The sequence below is a fragment of the Saimiri boliviensis genome, chromosome 2 (assembly GCF_048565385.1).
Source record: "Saimiri boliviensis isolate mSaiBol1 chromosome 2, mSaiBol1.pri, whole genome shotgun sequence".
Taxonomy (NCBI): Eukaryota; Metazoa; Chordata; class Mammalia; order Primates; family Cebidae; genus Saimiri; species Saimiri boliviensis.
This window is the reverse complement of record NC_133450.1, coordinates 75,987,382-75,999,419: the sequence shown is the minus strand read 5'-3', so window position 1 is coordinate 75,999,419 and position 12,038 is coordinate 75,987,382. Positions and strand designations below refer to the sequence as shown.

General features: G+C 40.2%; 1 protein-coding gene across 2 annotated transcripts in view; it reads left to right on the top strand.

Annotated features, from left to right (window-relative positions):
* The window catches only part of USP8 (ubiquitin specific peptidase 8), an 86,963-nt gene that overhangs the window by 36,404 nt on the left and 38,521 nt on the right, over positions 1 to 12,038 (top strand). For both annotated transcript variants that reach the window (XM_003928858.4, XM_010339489.3), the window contains 2 exons: positions 9,658 to 9,820; positions 11,711 to 11,753. In XM_003928858.4, coding sequence (XP_003928907.1) covers positions 9,658 to 9,820; positions 11,711 to 11,753 — 206 coding nt within the window. The remainder of the gene's footprint in view (positions 1 to 9,657; positions 9,821 to 11,710; positions 11,754 to 12,038) is intronic.

Genomic DNA, 12,038 nt, shown 5'->3' with positions numbered 1-12,038 from the left:
CTGAAAGATTTAATTAGGGTGACATATTTCTTTACTTTTTTTTTTTCCCCACCTCACTCTCCCAGGGTGACATATTTCTTTATTGGCTTGATTTTTTTCCACTGAGAATGTATCATATGTTACTTGTATTTAAAAATATTCTGGCTGGGCACGGTGGCTCATGCCTGTAATTCCCAGCACTTTGGGAGGCCCAGGCAGGCAAATTACTTGAGGCCAGGAGTTTGTGACCACCCTGGCCAGCATGGTGAAACCCTGTGTCTACTAAAAATCCAAAAACTTAGCTGGGTGTGGCGGCCATCACCTGTAATCCCAGCTACTCTGGAGGCTGAGGCAGGAGAATTGCTTGAACCTGGGAGGTGGAGGCTACAGTGAGCCAAGATTGTACCACTTGCCTAGGTGATAGAGTGAAACTCCATCTCAAAAAAAAAAATTCTTTCTGAAATAAAAAGTTTAAAATGTTTTTTCTTAAAAAAATTTTTATGGCTGGGCGCAGTGGCTCAAGCCTGTAATCCCAGCACTTTGGGAGGCCGAGGCGGGTGGATCACGAGGTCGAGAGATTGAGACCATCCTGGTCAACATGGTGAAACCCCGTCTCTACTAAAAATACAAAAAATTAGCTGGGCATGGTGGCGCACGCCTGTAATCCCAGCTACTCAGGAGGCTGAGGCAGGAGAACTGCCTGAACCCAGGAGGCGGAGGTTGCAGTGAGCCGAGATCGGGCCATTGCACTCCAGCCTGGGTAACAAGAGCGAAACTCCGTCTCAAAAAAAAAAAAAAAAAAAAAAAAGAAAATAACTCTCAACTTATAAAGGAAGTCATTGAGAAAATGATTCATTATTTAGATAATTACTTTTATGCCATGATAGAATGAGCCATCTTTCCATGTAATGAGATCCCTGTTACTAAATAACCTCTGGGGTCTTTTTGAATTCTGAGGCTTTTTGTTTCTTAATTATTATTATTATTTTATGTATATATTTTATTGCATTTTAGGTTTTGGGGTACATGTGAAGAACATGAAAGATTGTTGCATAGGTACATACATGGCAATATGGTTTGCTGTGTTCCTCCCCATCACGTGTATCTGGCATTTCTCCCCATGTTATCCCTCCCCAACTCCTCACCTCCCGCTGTCCCTCCCCTAGTCCCCCACCACACACCCCAGTGTGTGATGCTACCCTCCCTGTGTCCATGTGTTCTTATTGTTCAACACCTGCCTATGAGTGAGAACATGTGGTGTTTGATTTTCTGTTCTCATGTCAGTTTGCTGAGAATGATGGTTTCCAGGTTCATCCATGTCCCTACAAAGGACACGAACTCATTGTTTTTGATGGCTGCATAGTATTCCGTGGCGTATATGTGCCACATTTTCCCTGTCCAGTCTATCATCGATGGACATTTGGGTTGGTTCCAGGTCTTCGCTATTGTAAACAGTGCTGCAGTGAACGTTCATGTGCATATATCCTTATAATAGAATATATATCCTTATAATCCTTTGGATGTATATCCAGTAATGGGATTGCTGGGTCAAATGGAATTTCTATTTCTAGGTCCTTGAGGAATCGCCACACTGTCTTCCACAATGGTTGAACTAATTTACACTCCCACCAACAGTGTAAAAGTGTTCCTATTTCTCCACATCCTCTCCAGCATCTGTTGTCTCCAGATTTTTTAATGATTGCCATTCTAACTGGCATGAGATGGTATCTCAATGTGGTTTTGATTTGCATTTCTCTAATGACCAGTGATGATGAGCATTTTTTCATATGTTTGTTGGCCTCATGTATGTCTTCTTTTGTAAAGTGTCTGTTGATACCCTTTGGCCACTTTTGAATGGGCTTTTTTTTTTTTTTTTTCTTTTTGTAAATCTGTTTTAGTTGTTTGTAGATTCTGGATATCAACCCTTTGTCAGATGGTTAGATTGCAAAAATTTTTCCCATTCTGTTGGTTGCCGATTCACTTTAATGATTGTTTCTTTTGCTGTACAGAAGCTCTGGAGTTTAATTAGGTCCCACTTGTCTATTTTGGCTTTTCTTGCCAATGCTTGTGGTGTTTTAGTCATGACGTCCTTGCCTACGCCTATGTCCTGAATGATTTTGCCTAGGTTTTCTTCTAGGGTTTTTATGGTGTTAGGTCTTATGTTTAAGTCTTAAATCCATCTGGAGTTAATTTTAGTGTAAGGTACCAGGAAGGGATCCAGTTTCTGCTTTCTACACATGGCTAGCCAGTTTTCCCAACACCATTTATGAATTCTAAGACTTTTTAAATGTACTTTGAATTTTTCCTTTGCATAGGTTATTTTGCAGCTAGATGTGGATAACCTTTTCACTCTGTTTTTCTCCCTGTCTGCTGTCTCCCAGCCTCCTGCTCCATGTTGGTGTCTTTTCATGGACATTTAGAGCAACTCTGTACAAACATATCTTCACATCTGTCCTGTCCTAATTATGTAATAAGTCAATCACAGAGCTGTTTGCCTCCTTTAAGTCTCTGAAATCTGCATGACTAGGATTTCTCTCTTGCCAGGTTCTGTAGGTTGGAGAATAGATCATAACTTTCAGGTGAAAGCCCTCAACATCTTTGGGTAGATTTTCTGCTAAATTCTGCCCAATCATGTGATATCATGATCTGTGTCTTCCCACTCTAAGTATAGGCATAGCCCCAGATTCTTAAAAAATGCTTTAGTGAAAACACCTAATAAGTGGCTAGAAAATAGATTTCAGTATCACCTCCCATTAAGGAATACTTATTAAACCTTTATTTGCCTATCCCATTTCTTACTATTATCTTTTTTTATGGACACCTCTCATACCATAGACTTAATTCATTTCCATTACATTCATGTTAAGGGAGGTCTTAGAGGTAATTTTGACCAAATTTGGAGGTAACAGAATGCTAGTAAAAGAGATTAGATAGACAGGTAAAAGAATCCAAAGTCAGTTTCAGAGAGCATGCCATGCTCTCGCTTCAACTTAACTGAAGCTGCAAAGTAGGAGAGATGTCAGCTTTATATAATTAGATGCATGGAGACTGTAGAACAAATGCAAAATTGGGGGTAAAGTGTGGATAAGATAAAAAAAGGAAAAAAGAGAATCTTAAAGTTTTTTTATTTCTGTCTCAAATTGGATTTAGGCTGAGTGTGTTTACTTCTTAGGGCAGACAGTTCACATACTATTCTAGCATAGAACACTACTAGAGAACAAATATAGAGCAGTAGGTAAGTGTACAGAGCCAGATTCCATGGGTATAGATCCCAGTTTTTTCTTTATTAATTGTATGAACTTGGGCTAATTACTTAGCCTCCCTCTGCCTCAGTTTCCTTATCTGTAACTAGGATAATCATAACCTATCTCATAGTGTATTAAGAAAATTAACATTTATAAACACTTAGATGGTGTCTGGCACATATCAAATGCTCAGTAAGTGTTTGTGCTATTATTTTTGTTGTTACTAACAGTGGAAGCATTCTTGTTCTGTACCATCTTTCTTCCTGGCACTCTAGTAATTTGCATTGAGGAGGCGAGGTAAAACAATTGCATAATTTTGCTCTTGTTCCGAATATTTCCGTTCTGTTTCTAATAGTGAAATGATGCTGGCATATGCGATAGGCAGGAAAGTCTGGAGTTGATGTTTCCATAGAGATAATAGGGATACGTGCTTGCTGTTCTATGACCAAGTTCTTAACACAGTGCAGTGAAGAAGTAGGGGAAGTGAGTATACCAGTAAGCAAGGCCCTGCTGGAGATTTGAGAATCTATTATCAGTGGTTATTGCCTAAGCAGATGGAATATGGTGAAAAATCTGTTTCTGTAAAATTCTATCTGAAGTTATCATTCAGTTTTTCTTTTCTTCTCTCACATCTATTGATGGGGTCATCATTCACTTTTGTTCTATGTATTTTAATGTACTGATTTTCATAAATCTTTTGTTTTCCCAGTAGAGCTTTATAATTTATTTTGAAATATTTTCTTTTTTTTTTTTTTTTTTTTTGAGACGGAGTTTGGCTCTTGTTACCCAGGCTGGAGTGCAATGGCGCGATCTCGGCTCACCGCAACCTCCGCCTCCTGGGCTCAGGCAATTCTCCTGCCTCAGCCTCCTAAGTAGCTGGGATTACAGGCACGCGCCACCACGCCCAGCTAGTTTTTTTTGTATTTTTAGTAGAGACGGGGTTTCACCATGTTGACCAGAATGGTCTCGATCTCTCGACCTCGTGATCCACCCGCCTCGGCCTCCCAAAGTGCTGGGATTACAGGCTTGAGCCACCGCGCCCGGCTTTTTTTTTTTTTTTTTTTTGAGACGGAGTTTCGCTCTTGTTACCCAGGCTGGAGTGCAATGGCGCGATCTCAGCTCACCGCAACCTCCGCCTCCTGGGTTCAGGCAGTTCTCCTGCCTCAGCTTCCTGAGTAGCTGGGATTCCAGGCACGCACCACCATGCCCAGCTAATTTTTTGTATTTTTAGTAGAGACGGGGTTTCACCATGTTGACCAGGATGGTCTCGATCTCTTGACCTCGTGATCCACCCGCCTCGGCCTCCCAAAGTGCTGGGATTACAGGCTTGAGCCACCGCGCCCGGCTTGAAATATTTTCTAATTTCCCTTTCTTCCTTGACCCATCATGGATCATTTAGAAGTGTGTTGTTTAATTTCCAAATATATGGGATTCTTCTTGTATCTTACTGATTTTTAATTTAATTTAATTATGGCTAAAGATATTCAGTCCTTTTAAATGTATTAATTCTTGTATTGTGGCTTGGCATATGGTCTCTCAGTGAATGTACCATGTGCACTTATAAGGAAAATGTGGCTGTTGAATATACTGTTCTCTATATGTCATTCAGGTCAGAATGGCCAATAATGTTGTTCAGATCTTCTTTGTCTTTACTGATTGTAAGGTGGGGGTTCAAGTTGTAACAGTTACTTAGAGAGGGGTATTAAAATATTTAACTGTATTTATTTATGCCTTTAGTTCTCTCAGCTTTTATTCCATGTATTTTGAAATTCTGTTTTTAGGCACATAAACATTTATGGCTGTTATAGTTTCTTGATGAATTGACCTTTTTATCATTATGTCCCTCTTTACCTCTGGGAATAGTCTTTTTTTTTTTTTTTTTTTTAAATTGAGACATGGTCTCACCCTGTCATCCACACTGGAGTGGCATGATCCTGGCTCAGTGGAACTTCTACCCTCAGGTTCAAGCGATCCTCCCACCTCAGTCTCCCTGAATAACTAGACTACAGGTATGTGCCACCACACCCAGCTAATTTTGTATTTTCAGTAGAGATGGGGTTTCACCATGTTGGCCAGGCTGGCCAAACTCATGATCTCAGGTGATCCACCCACCTCAGCCTCCCAGAGTGCCAGGATTACAGGCATGAGCTACCATGCCTGGCCTGGATTGGATAATTGTTATCACTCTGATCTTTTTTTCTTTTAAGACAAGGTCTCACCCCATTGCCCAGGCCAAAGTGCAGTGGCATGATCCTAGCTCACTGCATTCTCAAACTCCTGGGCCCAAGAAATCCCACTTCAGCCTCCTGAGTAGGTAGGACTACAGGCACACACCTCTGGCCCTGGCTAATTATTTATTTTTTATAGAGGCAGGGGTCTTACTATGTTGTCCAGGCTGATTCTTCCTTCAAACACTGACTCTTTACTTTGTTATCTCCAATTTTCTGTTGAGTGAATTTTTTTCAGATTTATGTTTCAATTCTAGGATTTCTTCTTCTTCTTTTTTTTTTGGATGACAGTCTCACCCTGTTGTCCAGGTTGGAGTACAGTGGCATGATCACAGCTCACTGCAAACTCAGCCTCCTGGCTTCTAGTGATTCTCCCACCTTCACCTCCTGAGCAGCTGGGACTACAGATGCGTATCACCCACAGCCACTTTTTTTTTGTGCGTGTTTTTTTTCTTTTGTAGAGACGGGGTTCACTATGTTACGCAAACTGGTCTCAAGCTCTGGGCTCAAGCAGTCCTCTCACCAGCATCTCCCAAAGTGTTAGGATTATACAAATGAGCCACTACACCCAGCCCAATTCTAGAATTTCTATATGGTTCTTTTGTATAGTGTCTATTATTTTTTTGCAGAGATGTCCTATTTGTTTATTTATTTACAAGCACAGTTTCATTTATGCCCTTGAGCATAATTATAACAGCTGCTCTAAAATCTTTGCATGCTAAATGCATCATCTTGGAGTCAGTCTGCAGTGTCTTTTCTCTTTTATTATTGTCCCATTTTTCTTTTTTTTTTTTTTTTTTGGTACTAGTAATTTTGGACATTGTTAATGATATATTTAGAGGCTCTGCATTCTAATTTAGTCCTCTGAATAGTTTTGTTGTTATTGTTGTTTTGTCCCAGTAGGCAGTTAGCTTGGCTGTACTGAAACGTTAAGTTCTCTGTCTTGGCTAAGGTAGGTGGCAACTGACATTCTTCCAAATTCTTTTAGACTTAGCTGGGCTCCTTAGTATCGGTTCCAGGTATGCTTAATTCAGGTGTCAGCTGGCGATTTGGGCGAGTCTATACAAAGACTTTGGAACTCTGGTTCTCTGGGATTAGGTAGGGTTTCTACTGGAATTTTAGCTGTTTTCAGCACTAAGGCCTGCCTTAGGTGTGAAACCATGAAAAACAGGATCTTACTAATGTTCTTTCTTTCTTTCAAGTGTCACCCCCCGTCTACTTTCTTCCTGATTATGGCTGTTTTCAAATGCCTTGAGGTAGTTTATAGTTGTCTGTGAGAGGTTCAGAATAGTGGAAACTACTGAGTCATTACCAAAATTAGAATTCTCTCTGCTACCTTTATTTTTTAAGGGGAAAGGATACCATTTTTAAAATAATGTGTCATGATCACCATGTTCCTGTCAATATTAGTGATCATTTCAGTCAATGGAATAAATAATTCAGAAGGAATTGCTAAGCATAAAGATAGAAATTAACTGCTTAGGACAGTGCAATGGCTCACACCTGTATTCCCAGCACTTTGGGAGGCTGAGGTGGATGGATCACAAGGTTAGGAGTCTGAGACCAGCCTGGCCAACATAGTAAAACCCATCTCTACTAAAAATACAAATAAATTAGCCAGGCATGGTGGCAGAAACCTATAATCCTAGCTGAGACAAGGAGAATCGCTTGAATGTGGGAGGTGAAGGTTGCATTGAGCTGAGATCAAGCCACTGTACTCCAGCCAGGGTGACAGTGTGACACTCTATCTCAAAGGGAAAATAAAAGGGCTGGGCGCAGTGGCTTACACAGTTTGGGAGGCCGAGGTAGGTGGAGCACAAAGTCAGGAGTTCAAGACCAGCCTGGCCAAGATGGTGAAAGCCTGTCTCTAGTAAAACTTAATTAGCTGGGCATGGTGGCACATGCCTGTAGTCAGTCCTAGCTGCTTGGGAGGTTGAGTGAGAGGAATCACTTGAACCCAGGAGGTGGAGGTTTCAGTGAGCCGAGATTGTGCCACTGTTCTCCAGCCTGGGTGACAGACCAAAACTCCGTCTAAAAAAAAAAATAATTAACTGCTTAAGTATTTAGAGGAGAAGCACTGTTTTCCTTATATTTCTTCCACTTGAGGAATAGCGCAGCTTTGTGTGACGTGCTAATTTCTTCTCCAAGAGCTACAGATGTAATTCTTGTTAAGTGGGATCTTATTGATAGATGGCCCATTTTTGGTTACTATTAACATGATGTTGACAGTGTGTGGTAAGAAATAATTTTGAGTTCAGAAGTCATTTTTAAAGTAAACTTGGAATTTTAAATATGTGAAGCTGGCACAGTTCTTTGAATAGTTTATTTAGAAATTTTTCATTTTGGAATATTCACTCAAAAGAGCATATAAGTCTGGGCACAGTGGCTCAGTCTTATATGTAATTCCAGTACTTTGTAATCCCAGCACTTTGGGAGGTCGAAGTGGGTAGATCACCTGAGGTCAGGTGTTCGAGACCAGCCTGGCAATATAGTGAGACCCTGTCTCTACTAAAAATACAAAAATTAGGTGAGCGTGGTGGCTCACACCTGTAGTCCCAGCTACTTGGGAGATTGGGGCAGGAGAAGCACCTGAACCAAGGAAGCAGAGGTTGCAGTAGGCTGAGATTGTGCGACCATACCCTAGCCTGGGCGACAGAGCGAAACTCTGTCTCAAAAAGGAAGAAAAGAGCAGCTCGGTGTGGTGGCTCACTCCTGTAGTTTCAGCACTTTGGGAGGCTGAATCGGGCGAATCACCTGAGGTCAGGAGTTGAAGACAAGCCTGGCCACATGGTAAAACCCTGTCTCTACTAAAAATGTGAAAGTTAGCCAGGCATGATGGCATGTGCCTGTAGTCCCAGCTACGCAGGAGGCTAAGGCAGGAGAATTACTTGAACCTGGATGGTAGAGGTTGCAGTGAACTGAGATTGCACCAGTGCACTCCAGCCTGGGCAACTGAGTGAGACTCTGTCTTTAAAAAAAAATAAAATAAAATAAAAAGAATGACCTTAGTCAATTTAATTTTTTCCCTTATGTCTGTTCTATCTTCTCTCTCTGTCTTTTTAAATTTAAAGCTCACAGGCATTGCCAAGCATTGATAATTAGTGCAAACAAGATTGCAGGTCTATGATAACATTCAGTCTCTCTTGGCAATAATAGCAAACATTGCCTATAATTTATTTATTTATTTATTTATTTTGAGATGGAGTCTCACTCTATTACCCAGGCTGGATGGCAATGGCATGATTTTGGCTCACTGCAACCTCCACCTTCCCAGTTCCAGCAATGCTTTTACATCATACTCCCAAGTAGCTGGGATTACAGGCATTCACCACCATGTGTGGCTAATTTTTTGTTATTGTTGTCGTTTTTTATTTGAAATGGCATTTTTGCTCTTGTTGCCCAGGCCGGAGTGCAATGTTGAGATCTCGGCTCACTGCAACCTCTGCCTCCCTGGTTCAAGCAATTCTCCTGCCTCAGCCTCCTGAGCAGCTGGGATTACAGGCATGCACCACCATGTCTGGCTTTGTATTTTTAGTAGAGACAGGGTTTCACCATGTTGGTCAGGCGGGTCTCGAACTCCTGACCTCAGGTGATCCACCTGCCTCGGCCTCCCAAAGTGCTGGGATTACAAGTGTGAGCCACTGCACCCAGCCACCTATACTATAATAGGGAATAGTTCTAAATTTCTTGGAGAACTGCTAACTGTAGTTCAGATAGCTGTTTAACTGCCAACAAGATGGAAATTTCAGTGAAGTCATGCTTTAAAAAAATGTAACTTGGTGACCTTGGTAATACTTTTCACCACTTTTTGAATGCTTGTTTTTACATTTTTATTCTAAGTCATAAACATAGGTGTGATATTTGGGCTGTTTCTTTTGCAGAAAGAATTAGGACTTTGCATTGGAAAAGGAAATTGCAGCAGATTTGACTCAGTGTAAAAGATGGAAATTAGCAGGAGAGAAATAACAAAAAGCATTAAATAATTTCAACTTGAGAACATAATAGTTTATCTTTAAGAGTTCTGGGCAATTCAAAGTAAATGTACAGATGTTCTCTGGTGGCAGATGTACGAATTGTGGTGGAGGGAGAAAGCATGTAGTCATGAAACACCTTAAGGCAGGGTGCTAATTTTACAGAACTGAAGCTCCTTTAATTTCCATGATTAATGCCAATAAAATAAAATCTTGACTTATTTTTTTACCTAGATATGAAGAAGCTGAAGTTCGGAAAAAACTTGAAGAAAAAGACAGGCAGGAGGAAGCACAGCGGCTTCAACAAAAAAGGCAGGAAACAGGAAGAGAGGATGGCAGCACGTTGGATAAAGGTTCTTTGGAGAATGTATTGGATTCCAAAGACAAAATCCAAAAGGTATTTGAAATTTATTGTGTGAATTAAAAGACTATTTCTGCTTGTCAGATGATTTGCCTAAAAAGAGTTGCATTTACCGCAATAAAGTTCTTTAAATAACAAGGATAAAATTTAATGTTTTAATTAGAAATTCATTTAAGGCCAGGCACAGTGGCTCACTCCTATAATCCCAGCCTTGGCAATGTGGTGAAACCCTGTCTCTACTAAAAATACAAAAGTTAGCTGGGTGTGGTGGTACGTGCCTGTAGTCCCAGCTACTAGGAGGCTGAGGTGGGAGAATCAATCCAGGAGGCAAAGGCTACAGTGAGCCAAGATTGTACCACTGCACTTCAGCCTGGGCAATAGAGCAATGCTCTGACCCAAAGAAAAGAAAAGAAAAGAACATTTATTTGAAATAAATATTCTAGCCTCAGTTGATTTCAGATTTTTCTATGAATTTCTATAGCAATATTTTCTGTGCATTAATTCATTTTTTAGCAGTCATTATAAACTTAATTAGAGCCTGGGGAACTAGAGGAAACTCTGTCTCAAAAAAAAAAAAAAGAAAAAGAAAAAAAGAAAAAGGGGAAACTGGGGGAGAAATAGAAGGAGAAAGCAAAGGAAAAAGAATGAGATCCCAGAAACAGAAAAGAAGCTTGGTACCAAATAAAGTAGTATGCCAAATCTTTCTTTTAATGTAAATTACATGATTAGAAAGAAGAAACCTAAAAATCATCTATTTCAAGAACATAATTTGGGAAACGAGAAAACTGAGTACCACAGTAGTTAAAAAAGATTTGACATAGGGTATAATACATCACAGCTCAGCTCAAATGATCTTTCTGCTGCTCTAATTAAGTTTATAATGACTGCTAAAAAATGAATTAATGTATAAGCAGTACTTCGAGTACTTGGTATTACTTCATTTTGCTTTAATTTTTTTTTTTTTTTTAAGACAGATTTTTGCTCTGTTGCCCTGGCGGGAGTGTAGTGGCGTAATCTTGGCTCACTGCAACCTCCGCCTCCCAGGCTCAAGCAGTTTTCTGCCTCACCCTCCCAAGCAGCTGGGATTATAGTCGCCTGCCACCATGCCTTGCTGATTTTTTTGTATTTTTAGTAGAGATGGGGTTTCACCACCTTGGCCAGGCTGGTCTTAAACGCCTGACCTTGTGGTCCACCCACCTTGGCCTCCCGAAGTGCTGGGATTACAGGCGTGAGCCACCTGGCCTGGCCCTTATATTGCTTTAATTATGTCATGGAGGACACTGAATAGGATAGCCAGAATTTTGTTTCGTTTTAGAAGTGCTTTCTAATCAAATTAAATTTCTGTAGCAGTTTGTCCTGTTAAAGTATATTTGGTCTTTAACTGAAGTAAATTTTGAGGAAATGTCCTATAATTCTGAAAGATTGCTAGTTATTTTAGCTGTTGTCTACTGCCAAAGAAAGCTTTTTTTTTTTTTTTTTTTTTTTTGAGACGGAGTTTTGCTCTTGTTACCCAGGCTAGAGTGCAATGGCGCGATCTCAGCTCACCGCAACCTCCGCCTCCTGGGTTCAGACAATTCTGCCTCAGCCTCCTGAGTAGCTGGGATTACAGGCACGCGCCACCATGCCCAGCTAATTTTTTGTATTTTTAATAGAGACGGAGTTTCACCATGTTGACCGGGATGGTCTTGATCTCTTGACCTTGTGATCCACCCGCCTTGGCCTCCCAAAGTGCTGGGATTACAGGCTTGAGCCACCGCAACTGGCCCAGAAACCTTCTAATATCATTATTCATCTGCATTTTTATAAAATGGCAGTACTTTGCGCACTTCGTTTCTTAGAGTTTCCATATAAGTGAAGTAAATTAAGTTAAAGTCGAACTTTTTGTTTCTATGAAAGTTGAAACTTTTTTTTTTTTCTATGCAATAGAGCAATGGTGAAAAGAATGAAAAATGTGAGACCAAAGAGAAAGGTAAGTGTGTGCAGAAAGAGGAAGTTGTTTAGGTTCTGAGATCTTTTAATCAGAATAAGCATCAGATTTTATACAATTAGATTCTTAGCATTGTTGTCTAATCTCTGCATAAGCTCTATCATTTTTCTTGTCTGTACAATTATATTGAAAATATCTGAGGTTATTTTTATGTATTTATCATGGGGAATATTTTATGAATAATTTTAACCTTACATGACAAACTGGTAATATGCAGCTGAAAAATGTCAAAACCAAAGCTCGTACTTTTTTTTTTTTTTTTTTTTC